Source organism: Nanorana parkeri, unplaced genomic scaffold, assembly GCF_000935625.1.
Source record: "Nanorana parkeri isolate BGI_ZX_2015 unplaced genomic scaffold, ASM93562v1 scaffold433, whole genome shotgun sequence".
NCBI classification, from domain to species: Eukaryota; Metazoa; Chordata; class Amphibia; order Anura; family Dicroglossidae; genus Nanorana; species Nanorana parkeri.
The window spans coordinates 392,255-405,154 of NW_017306701.1; the positions used below are offsets into that span (position 1 = coordinate 392,255).

General features: G+C 41.4%; 1 protein-coding gene across 1 annotated transcript in view; it reads left to right on the plus strand.

Moving 5' to 3' along the window:
* The first annotated feature begins 3,323 nt into the window (after positions 1–3,323).
* Positions 3,324–12,900, plus strand: part of LOC108789960 (kinesin-like protein KIF20A) — a 24,846-nt gene continuing 15,269 nt past the window's right edge. The window contains exons 1-8 of the mRNA XM_018560114.1: positions 3,324–3,434; positions 6,794–6,880; positions 7,115–7,234; positions 7,308–7,446; positions 9,080–9,264; positions 9,825–9,900; positions 11,732–11,896; positions 12,347–12,458. Of these exons, the coding sequence (XP_018415616.1) occupies positions 3,324–3,434; positions 6,794–6,880; positions 7,115–7,234; positions 7,308–7,446; positions 9,080–9,264; positions 9,825–9,900; positions 11,732–11,896; positions 12,347–12,458 (995 nt within the window). The remainder of the gene's footprint in view (positions 3,435–6,793; positions 6,881–7,114; positions 7,235–7,307; positions 7,447–9,079; positions 9,265–9,824; positions 9,901–11,731; positions 11,897–12,346; positions 12,459–12,900) is intronic.

Below are 12,900 nucleotides of genomic sequence, written 5' to 3' on the forward strand. Positions count from 1 at the left end.
GGGGCCAAGGGGCGTGGTGGTGCATTGAAGTCAATGGCACCACACCTGCAGTGCGATCGCCCGCACCAGAATGCGTGGCACATCAATGCCTGCTTTCTAGTCCAGTGCGATCTGAAAAAATGCTGAATGCATTTTTTTTTTTGATCACACTGGACCAGAACGCAGGCATTGATGTGCCACGCATTCCGGTGCAGGCGATTGCACTATGGGCACGGGGCATGGCTGCAATGCATCGCCATGCCCCCTCCTGCCCCTGAACGCAGGAAGTCGGCTGGGATGCGATTCAGTGTGTTCAGCAGCTAACTGCGCTGGAACGCACTGTATGTGCTGTGAATAAGCCCCTAAACTGTTTTCAGTCCAAATAAGGAACAAATAAAGTGAAACTCACACAGGCAGCAATAAAAAGAAACCCCTTACCACGCTGTCCAAAGCAGGAATAACTTTGGCTTTAGAAACACTTTTTAAGACCTTGGGGGTAAAATATCTCCCGATACTCCTCTGCTGTGCCTGCGTGTGGCTGGTGTAATGCTAAGGAGTCCCACTCTATGTTGCTGGTACACAGATAGCAGCTCTTGTGTGAATCAACAGTGTAACAGCAGCAGTGGATACTGCTATCTGCTCTAAACAGGATACAGCAGTGTTTTGTTCATGTTGTGCATGCATTTTATGAGCCATTCATCAGTGTAATGCTGCAGAGAACATTCCATAATAGCAGGGGAGCTCCATCACATGGCTTTCACAATGTTCCCCCTCCCCCAAATCGAATGTTCTTGGTGTATTTTCTCTTCTGGTCAAATGTTCTTCAATAGGTAGATTTATAAAGAAGAAAGTGAATTAGGAAATTACCACATTATAGCCACTAGATGGAGCTGAGGATCATTCTTTTATTATATACAGACCCCGTATTCCAAACACATCCTAAATGCATGTATTGCCAGATATTAAGCAGAATGTGGCTGGGCACATACTTTTAGAAGGATGACTTAGCATGCATCAAACCTCCTGAGGGCTTGTTCACACCATGTCCGGACCAGATCCAGAGCAGTTCTGCAAACACAGTGCAGTGCGTTTTTTTAATGCATTTTTGACACTTTCCAGTGTGTTTTTTTTTGTAGCATAAAATGGCCTTTCAGGTGCAGTCCAGTGTGCTTGCATGATGCTTTTATGCATGTACATGCACTTTAGAGTGTTCCAGACCAGAAAAATATAGTGCATGCAGTATCCCCCCGCAGCAGAAGAGACTGCACTGGTGTAAACAGAGCCCAGAAATACCATAGGACAAAAACTGTTGTGCACTGGATCTGGTCCAGACATGGTGTGAACAAGCGCTAAAGGTGGCCATACACTTTACAACCATCGCAAGACCTTAGCGTGCAGTAGAAACGGTTGCACGTCTTCGTTCACACTGCACACTCGTACGAGAATCGAGCAATGTATGGGCACCTTAAGACTGATCCTTGTGTACTAGGCCTTTCATACACCAATGTTGCAGTGCAGATGCCAATTATTACCGCTTTGAAAAAGCGAGGAGTGCATTTTCTGAATACAGTATGTAGGGATGCACCGATATCAGTTTTTCAGTTGAGTATCGAGTATGAGTACCAATATATTTATCTCTCGGTACTTGCCGATACCGGTACTTCTGTTAGCAATCTAGCATGGCGCCTGCTTCTATGGCAAACAAGAATCCGGGCAGCGTGATATTACCCGGCGCCCGGCTTCTTGATTGCTCGGAAACCCGGCTCCATGCAGTTGGGCCATTACCCTCCCCCCGCCCAGGTCCCTGATTGGCCGGGAAGCCGGCTCCATGTTCCCTTGCGGCACTGCCGGTCAGAGGAAATCTCCCTTTGATCGGAAGTTCCGGTATCGGGGAAATAACTTTCCCATCATCAAGCCCGTTTACAGCATCTTAGAGATGGTGTGAATGGGTTGTGTACACTGTATGGCGCCATACGTTAAAATATACAGAAAGAGGAACCATAGCGCACTCCTTACCGGGATTCCCACATGATGAGGATGGGTGCTGGAAATGACTGCGGATGGCGCTGCCACACATGAACAATAGAAACATGTCACAAGCACACCATAAGTTGAAAAAGCAAAATATTTTATTGCCAATAGCTGTATCTCATTGGCCTTTATATTAATTTTTTTGACAGCCAATGAGATACAGCTATTGGCAATTGGCAACTTATGGTGTGCTGGTGACATTTTTCTATTGTTCATACGTTAAAATATGACACAACAGTATGTTGCACGTTACAGTAATGTACAGTAATGCACTGTATATGTGTGTTGCAGTGCATTATGATTCATTGTTACTTGCTTGGTAGTGTACTTAGTAGTGCATGTTATAGCTCACCCCAGAATACAGATGAAAATGCTCTGTGCACTCTGTTTTTCCTGCATTGAAGTGCACTCATATTCCATTAAAAACTAAGCTATGTAATGCTCTTCAATATGAAATATGCACCACATTGTGATGTGATTGATGTGAGTCCATAGGGCCCATTCACGCCTATGCATTTTCATTCATGTCAACACAGGCACACAGATTAGCCTAAGTTTAAAATGTTGCTAGTACACATGGATGCATGTGATGCATTAACATGTGCTATCTATTTATGATTGAAAATTTTTGAAAATAATGACTCCAATGCAAAGTCAAGTCTCAGTCAGGGGGGAGGGGGGTGTTGGCAACACATATACCTCCTGGATACTATGGAAGCCAATAGAATTAGCGGATGATGAGGTCAGGTGGGTAGGACATGATATGAAGCTTGAGCATCTGCTCATTAGTACTTGGCTGGCTGTGCTGATCAAGCTACAGGCTGTGTGGTAGGGGGGGGTTTGTTTTTAGCTTTATTTCAGATTACTATGTCATCTGTAACACCAAAAAACTGCAATTTGCTTCCATTAAATTATTTCTTTCTGCTTCAGCATTTAGCTTAACTTCAAGATGTTCTTTTTGGGTTTTTTTTTGTGTGGAGAGAGGCACTTGGGCGTCCACAATGAATCACACAGCTAATGTGGTGTCCAGTATGATACCAGAATTATTCTGCTTGTTTGCTATACTATTATATGGAATAAGTAATCTTTTACAGGAAACAGGATTCTTGGTGTGTGTGTATATACAGTAGAGCCATGGTATCTGTATTAATGAAAAGTGGTGATTATATTAGCCATTGTACCTTGTGATCCAGCTAAGGAAGGTCCTGGGGTCATGATCACATAATTTGTGCTATTTTGTGATTGTTCATACCTGTACTGCCCAACTTCATCTTCATGGTGCATTCTGACTCTCCTAATTTCCAGCAGGTGCAATGGACATCAGGGATGAGAGTTCCATGTTGGCTACAGAATTGAGTTCTCTGCTGGATCCAGCATTATGCAGTGCTGTAGGTGACACACTTGTATCAGACTCTTCAGTGTTGGTAAGTGAGACTGCATTTTAAAGAAAATATCAAGAACTTCAAGTGTACACACAGCTTTTCTGAGTGGAAAGCAGGTTCCACACTGCTGCAGTGCACAAAATCCAGACAAGACTTCTGCACTACAAAGGTCATGCTGCAATCTTTTATTTAATGAGAAAATGGTATATTAACTTTAAGATGGATATGTTGGTTCCTTCTGCAATAAAAATGTACTTTGTATTCTGTATTTGAATAATTGTATTTGATGTGCAGGGTTGCCTATACAAAGTATGGGGCCCTGTACAGCAACCCTGACTGGGGTTTTACCAGAAAGGGCCCTGTAAAACCAGGCGGTTGATCTAGTTTACTGCCCCCTCGGTGGCTTGCTGTGATGTCAGCACTGCAGGCAAACATACTGCATAACGCATTTGACAGGTGGTGCTGCTTGGAAACCGTGTACAGGTAATCCAAAAGAAATTCCCCACTGGGATAAAAAAAATGCATTCAGGAGGCAAGTGTCTCCACTTGAATGCCAGACAACCACTACTGGACCCTCCTCTGAAAAGCAATTCACTGCAGATCACTTTTTCAGAGGGCGGTGGAAGCTGCCACCCATGTGAACGAGGCCTGATATCTTCCAATCATCCCTGAATTGGTGCTGTCACTGTCCTTTTGAAGGGTGGCTACTTTTTGTTCCCCATGGTCTGTGTGTGTTGTAAAGTAGCCATTGTCCCAAGCTCACTGCTGTGATGGACTACAATCTCACATTTAGTTTACCAATTTGCAGATTGATGTACAAGAAGTTAGAACTTTTACTTAATTGCTTGTGAGATCCGTGGGCAGGAGGATTACTCCACCTGCACCCAAAGGTAATTACTGAGTCCCCAATCTGCCCTGGGCCCCTTGCTAAACTGGTGGGGCCTAAACCCAATACAGAAGGGTTAACTCTACGCCCCTTTCGGCAGCCCTGTGCATTGAAAAGTCAAAAATGTTATGTGTGTGTATATAATTAATGGGATGAGAGAAGAGGTTTCTATAGGTAACAACTCAGTTGGTGTAACTTTTCTTCAGCAAGGGTAGAAGTGGATTGATAATTACTTTGTGCACCTGATGAAGTGGGGATGCTCCAAACTGTAGTGTGTTTGTACTGTTTTCTTTCTCATTAAATCACTCCGCTTTAGATGCTCTAATCATCTCTGAATTGGTACTGACACTGTGAGTACTGTGGAGGGTGGCTACTTTTGTTCCCTGTGTGTGTTGAAAAGTAGCCGTCGCTCTAAGCTTGCTTCATGATAGACTAAAATCTTGCATTTAAGCGATTTTCTATGGTCAGATGAAAAAAGTGCAATAGATTCCTCTATCTATAGTAAATTGTGTAGATGGAAAATTCTCCCACTGGGCCAAGCTTCAGTATCTTGCTAGTCAGCCGTGCTGGCTCTCAAAAAAAGAAAAAAAACCCTGAACAATGCCTTCATCCAATCAGATTGTTCAGGTATCTTGACAGCCAGCGGGGCCGACTAGCAAGATACTGAAGCTTGGCCCAGTGGGAGATTCCTCTGTCCACACAGTTTAGCGTAGATGGAGGAATCTGTTGCACTTTTTCCATCTGACCATAGAAAATCTGCAGATAAATCTAAGTGTATGGCCACTTTCAGTTAGCTAATTTGTATTGAAGTTATATACCATCATGGGAGTGAGCTCGGAGTGGTGGCTACTTTACATTGACCTTATGGGGAACAAAAGTAGCCACCCTTCAAAAAGGACAGTGTCAGCACCAATTCAGGGATGATTTGAGGCTCTACAGCCGAGTGATACACAAATAAGGTCCAGTATTATAAATAGTTGGATTAATTAAATGCATTTTTAAGATTTAACTCCTGAGTTTTATGTTGCTTTAAAATCCCTAATTTACTTGAGGGGAAGCCGCTTGAAATGCTTTTGCAAAAACACTCGAGCTGTATTCTTATTGGTGTCCTCTGCAGGAGTGTGATTTTTAGCACAGTTTTGGCTTTGTGTCTGTAATGAGTACTGCTGCTTATCATTTGATTTGAATTCCCAAAGAACAACACTGATATTTTAAATGGAATTGCAGAAGCTGAAAGCTTACATCGGTTTAATTTCCATTTTGTCACTGCATGAGCCAGGTTGGGAAGGAGGGACTTGGACCCTCTTCAGTGAGTTGTGAATCGCCTGGCCTTTCTGTTGGTATCCTTGTTTCCCCATATGGAAACTTGAGTGTTTTTTAGATTGAGAGTATTCTATCATTCAAGGTTTCATTCATAGATCATATCTCCGGGTTCTGTCCATTTAGGGTTTTGTGTGTAAGCAGTTCCAGAATCATTGAAGAATGGTCTGCATACTTTGATCCATTGAACTAAGGCTGGCCAGACACAATCATAATCTGATTGTACAATATCCCTTTCGGTGTGGCAGATGTTACTTTAAATAAGGGATCTCCATAAGCAATAAAATTGGTATAGAATCAACTATTCCCTTAATGTATCATTTTTGGTAGAGATATATTATCTGCATAATGTGGCATCTTGGTAAAGGTGCCCACACACCTTGCGATAATCGCGGGTAATCCCGCGATCGTACGATTATCGCAAGGTGTGTGGAAGGTGTGCGACCTCTGCTACTGTAAGGTCGCACGACTTTTCTTAGGAACATGTTCGAAAACCAGCCGAACATCGTACGATTTTCGGCTGGTTTGTGACATGTTCGCAAGACAAAAAACCACATGGGCCGGTGTGCGCAAGCGCACACTACCCATTTAGCATTGAGGTCATCGGAAGCCCAAGTACGATCTGCCTGTCCAAGATGGGCAGATCGTAAGTTTTTTTTCTTAAATTGCCTTACAACCATCGCAAGACAAAGTCAAACCTTACAATTTTATCTAGAGATTTTTGTCTGTGATTGTGTTTTCGTATGAAAATCTGCCAGTTGATGGGAAGTGCACAACCTCAACTGTCCAACTGGTAGATTTTTGTCTTTCAAGCAGGCTAGAAAACTTTTGTCTAGTTGGACAGGTTAGTGGCGTTGTTGTACAACAAAAATGTCAAGATTAAAATCAGCCAGATGGTGGTGCTGATGAACGTTAAATGTGAACTACATTGGTCTGTGAGTGATGGGCTAGTTGTAAGAAAATTGAACCAGGATGAGATGTCTGGACAAAAAAAGTTGTACAATGGTTGTAAGGTCTATGGCCACCTTAAGACGTGGCCTGTAGCCATTTTGTTTCTACTGGAATGGAAAATGTCAGGTAAATGTTTATTCTCTAAATCTGTTTTATGCCTCGAGATGATGGACTTCTTTTTTTTTTTTTTTAATTTAACGATTTTATATTTTGTAAATGTTACTTTTTATTTGTCTGTTTAAAGATTAATGAGAAAACTTCACATCCATTGAAGGTGTACTTGAGAGTAAGACCTTTTTCCAAAACCGAGCTTGCAAACAATGAGTCCCAGGTTGGTGTTTACAATCTTATTATACACTTAGTGGGGTGTATTGCAGCACTTTAAGAGCAGGGGGTTGATGGGTGTGTCTGATTATTTCTGTGGTTTCTGTATGTGGGAGCCTTTTGGTTTATGGGGTTGATGAAAATTGATTACATTGCTGAATGGTTTGCAACCGGTAGGGGCTGCATATAAAAATGGCAAACTGCATTTCAGTTAATAATTCTCCCCCACATTTCTTTTTAGGATTGTGTAACTGTTGAAAACTCGGAACTGGTTTCTCTTAGTGCGCCTAAAGACTCCGCTGCAATGAAAAACTGTGAAAGGGGAATTGGACAATCTGTGCACAAGTTTACTTTCACCAAGGTTATTTCATCATTTTATTTTTCTTGGGTTGTGCCTTTTGCTTTGTCCATCTTTACTATTTGAACTTTTACAGATATTTGGACCAGAGACAACACAAGCTGAATTTTTTGATGGCACAATGAAGGATCTAGTGGATTCTTTTACCCAAGGGCAGAATGGGCTTGTGTTCACATATGGTGTCACCAATGCTGGGAAAACATTTACAATACAAGGTATCTAGGTTTTGTTTTTTTTTTGTTTGTTTTTAGTTGACGTTCTGTAATTGGTAAAAAAAACCCAACAATTTTAATGGCACAATACACTTTAAACAGAAGTGTGTGAGGTCACTTAGCCCTCGTTCACACCTGAACGTTTGTAGCGCGTTCTACGCTCGACGAACGCTCTACAAAACGCTCAAAAATATAAATCCCATTGTATTCAATGGTCTCGTTCCCACCTTGGCGTATTTCCGCCCGTCCCTAAGCGCTACAAAACGGCCCACGCCTGAAAAGGTACAGGTACTACTTTGGGCCGTTTTGTTGCGCGTTTCCATTGGGATACAGCCAAGTAGCCTTCGGAAACGCGCGACGGTCGCGTGACTTTTTTACCGCGGATCGCAGTAAAAAAACGCGCGACGGTCGCACATATGCAATACGCCTAGGTGTGAACGAGACCTTAAGCTCAACCCTTTAAGTGAATTTTGTAGGGGCAAAGAATTGACCCCCAAGGGTAAGACCATTTTCTAAGATGATGATACCTTATTCAGCTTACTTGGGAGAGTGCATAGCGTTTCTGTATGAGCACTTTGTTTAATAAAATGAGATTTCCCATAGGCACTCTACAAAAGTCTTGTATTGCTTAACTTGGCTGGAGAAACTGCTTCTTGATGGCATGGCAAGCGGCCATGTGACCAAATGACTGTTGAACTATTTTTTTTTTTAATCCGATCTTCTTTCCTATCGTTTTCATCTGTCCCTCCAGCGCTACTTCAGGTCCCTGATCCAGCGCTGACTCCTCTGTCCTTGCTGGCACTTCCTGTCCCACGGTGTCTGCATGCAGGTGCACGCTGTCCATATACTTGCCTTGCGTCTATCCTTGTCTCCTGGCCGAAAATGTGAATTGCGCATGCGCCCACCCCAAGATGCTTTGCGGCCGCCCGAGAATTTTCACATTTTCGGACGGGAGCGCACAGAGAAGACACGGGTAAGTTTAAAGCCATCTAACTTGGTTCTTTCCAATAAATGGGAAACAAAGTTCCTTTAGGGTGTGATCACAGCATTTCCAGACCAGATTCAGCCCAGAAAACCTTTTTCAGGTCCAAAAATACTTCCTCATAGATTCCAATGGTTATTCTGAGTTCAGTTCCAGAGCTTTCAAAAAAAGTCAAGCATGTCACATTTCTTCTGGTCTGGAATGCACAAACACATGTAAGCGCATGCAAACAGAAGAAACTGGAAAGCCTATTGAGAGAAAGAAATGCCCTGGAACACATCAAGATGTGGCAAAAACACAGATGGTGTGAACAAGCCCTTGGATATACGTATCTGTCACTAATTACAGTTGAATGGATGTCTCATTTTAATAGCTTTGAAGGAATACTCATCTTTGTCAATATTTTCACTTCTGTCTTAAGAATTGGACTGCCCTGCAAGGTGTCCTTTTCTATGTCTTATTGCTGGTGAGGGTTCTTTTTATACCCAAGATTAAGTGACCTTAAAGCTTTGGAAAGGTCATTGGTGACAGCTGGAGGTGAACAGGTTAAAGGTTGATAGCACATGGCTCCATGGTGTGTAACTGTACATTTTAACATACAAGAACTGTTTTAAATTTCTATTCTACAGTAACAAACTGGTTTACCCTCTGCAGGCACTCCAAAAGATGGTGGCATACTTCCTCGTTCACTGGATGTGATTTTCGGTTATATCAGAGGTCGGCAGTACCCCAAGATGACTCTAAAACCTTATCTTGGCAATGATGTCATGAAATTAGACCCTGCACAAGTCAAACAGGAGGAAGCTGCAAAAGCATCTCTCCTCTCTAGCCTGAAAGAGGTTTGTGGCATCAATAAAATAGAATCTGAAACTAAATTGTCCACAAGATGGCATTATTGTTCTAGCTTAAAGTGAGGCCAGAAATGATGTGCTACAATTTGTGTTCTCTTGCATTACTGTCAAGATTACATGTATACATATGCAACATTTTATATATATTTACTGGGCATGCATTAAAATGTTTAATTCTTTTTGGCAATTTCAGATGGGGGTGTGTGGGGTGTTTGCATGGGGGGAGGGATTAAAGGCTGGAACAGAGCAAGCATATCTTCAACACTATATCCCAAATATGATGGGTTACCATTTGATAATTTTGGGATATGCAGCCTTTTTTGAAATTGCCTAAAATTGCAGTGTATCGCCAAAAATTGGTCTTTGTTCACATATCAGAGCTCAGCAAGCATTCCCATGCCTCCTATTCTTCCTGACACCAGGACAGTGTGTATGAAGCCAGCTGGCTAAGTACACAAATTCTTGGTGTAGCTCTTGCTTTGTGCTCTGTATAGGTAAACGTGGTAGACATACATTTGCATTACTGTACTTAATGATTTTGATTACAGGATGGATTGAAGACTGTTCCAAGCTCAGGAAATCTCCGGAATGTGCCCACCAGCAATGACGTTTCACCTATAAAAGGTAAATGTGAACAAAAGCTGCTGGTGGTTACAACTTCATTGTAAATTTGTTTACATTTTTTGTAAAATCACACACACAAATATTTAAGAGGTAGTAAGCTCTACTGTACAGACCCAGCAGTCAGTGAAATAAGTTTGGCACAGGATTTAAACAGTCCCCAGAGGCCACGGGTGCTAATCTTGGCAAGTATAAATCTGAAGGGGATGGGTGGGCTCTGTTAGGTGAGGGGGGAAATGGAATAAGTGTACTTTCTATTATAGTGCACTTGTTTGCCACATTAATACTTTTGCATGCAAATACATAATTCAGTAGTGGAAGATGCATTGTATGCAGGAAAACCTATGACCGGGTAAACTGAAGTACACAGAAAAAAAAACTAGGGATATTCTGCAAAGTCCTTGCTTTGTGCATTAGATGCTGGAAATTTCTCAGCCTCTGATCTGACTGAGGCTAGACATTAAGAAAAAAAGAGCCTCCGTTCTGTGTTTAATAAAGGGTTTTAACCATGAACGCATATGTACCTGTCTAAAGCCAGCAGCCCTCTGGGTGCCTTTCAGCATTTGGCTGTGTAATGAGATCCATTTTTGGGGTGGGGCAAAGGTCACAAGAGCTGCTATAAACATGATGCTTGCTTGACCATCCTGCATGTCTTCTGCCAGGCTTTTTTTTTTCTTAAGGGGAGACTGTGTGCTGGGGTTAAGTGTTTGACTGTTGACCTGTACAATAAGAGCACTGCAATGCAATCTATATAGTAACGATGGTTTTCATTGATCTGATCAAACAAATGGCCACTATATAGTATAAGCTATACAAATAACTTCTATAGCCGTTACTAGCACATGATTGGAGTATTGTGTGATAGTGCCCCATTTGTTCATTGGTTACTATTGCAATTTTAGTAGCTTGAAGTTTGTAGCCAAAATGTCTTTCTTTAGCCTATTGCGTGAAGGAGTTTTAAAAACAAAAAAAACAAATCTGGTTTCTCTCAGGTGGTGCAACAAAGTGAGAATCTTCCTAGTGAGGGGAATGTCATAGCAGACAATTGTCACTGGCATGTGTCCCCATTGGAAGATTTTACTTCGCCTCTTGACAACTCTGACTTTAGAATCTTTCCTCACTTTGTCTGGGTGACAGTAGTCACCAGGACAAACTAGAGGATGAATCTCCCCAGCAGAGATGCAGCAACAAAACATGGCGGTAGGTCTAATCATTCCACATTCCATCTGAAACAAAAAATTTCTCCATTCTTTTAACTACTGAAAATCGCATGAACAGCTTTGATTTAATGAGGCAACAGATTCAATCTCACTAGCAAGAGATTAAAATTGCCTGTGTAGCTTGGCTCTGAAGGTGTCATCGTGGGAAATCTTTGGTAAAGGAATTGCTGTTAAATAAAAACATCCTTAGTAGGAAACGTGTCATGACAGAATAATGTAGGTTGTACTTTCTGAAGGTGCTGAAGTCTTAGAATGCAGTTTCTTTAACTTGAGTCCCTAAACCAGAAAAAGTATCCAATTTAGGAGCACGGTCTTCACTTGCTGCATATGTTTTACAGTAAATTATCTAAAGCATTGAAGACTAAATGCTGTCAGCCAGCAGTTTTTGCGGTCAAGTAATTTTTTCTCAGCTGGCTTTTGTTTTATCTTTGCTTGTTAGGCAAAGAATGCGGCCTTCAATTTAGGTGACCATTCTACAGGATTTGTATAGCGCCCACCGTTTGTGCAGCGCTTTATGACCCATGAGGAGACTACAATTACAATACAAAAGGGTTAGAAGGACCTTGCTTTTTGAGTGCTTACAATCTACAAGTAAAGTTGCTTTATTTTTCCAGATGGAGAAGAGGAAAACCTTCATCAGTTCTCTGCATGGGTATCGTTCTTTGAGATCTACAATGAGTATGTCTATGACTTGCTAGACCAGTTCCCCTCTTCAAAAAACCAAAAGAGGCTGACCTTGAAAATATGCGATGATCAAGCTGGAATTTCTTATGTAAAAGGTAATCCTGGCTTTATTCTAGAATGTACAGTAATGAGAAGTGGTCAGTTATGATATGCAATTATCAGCGCTGCATGTAGAATCCCAACAAGTTTTGGGAATTGCAAATCTTTATGGCAGAGATTTAAAATATTCACGTTTTAGTAAAATCTGAATTATTGCCTATATCATGCATACGTGAGCTTTTGTTTATTATGGCAGATATTTGAGATGTAACATGAGTTTTTGCATATTCTTAAAGACTTTCCCCTGTCTTTCACTTTACTGTATTGCTGCCAAAACAACTTCCTGGCTTTGGTTTAATTAAAGCAGAAACCTTCTATATTTTACACAGGGATATATGCCACACAATATTGTGAAGTGTTGATAGGTTTTTAATGTTTGTGCTGCTGTTGGTCTGCATGGCATGTTTTCTAATGAGTAAGATCTGAGTATATTTTTATTTTTTTAGATTTAAAGTGGTTCAATATTACCAGCACAGAGGAAGCATGCAAGATACTACAAATTGGGAACAAAAATCGAAGCCTGGCATCTACTAAAATGAACCAACAGTCTAGTAGAAGGTAAGATGATTTATTTTTCATATTCTGCAATTTGCATTGGACTATAGTGTCCTTTCTCCATCATATCTTCAACGTATTTTTAATGGCTTTAAAGTAAAACTTCTGATGAATTTCTGGGGGAGTACTGGTTGCCTAGATTTCTGACTTCAGTACTTGAGTAACTGAGCTGAAATAGGTATGCAGATTCTGAAGACAGAAAACACACTGGGTATATTTTACAGGGTCTTATTAAAAGCAGAGAGGGGGGCAGCACAACGGTCAGAACTAGTATTGAAATTGATCTGAAACGCAACTGGGTTCACACAAGATGTCTGCTGCTGTTCCTAATTACGTAGTGTTTTGGTGCACCGGAGAAATCACAAACTCAGGTTTAACGGTCTATGAAAGTTCTAATTTATTCAGGGCGGTCTCTCTCTCTCTCTCTCTCTCTCTCTCTCTCTCT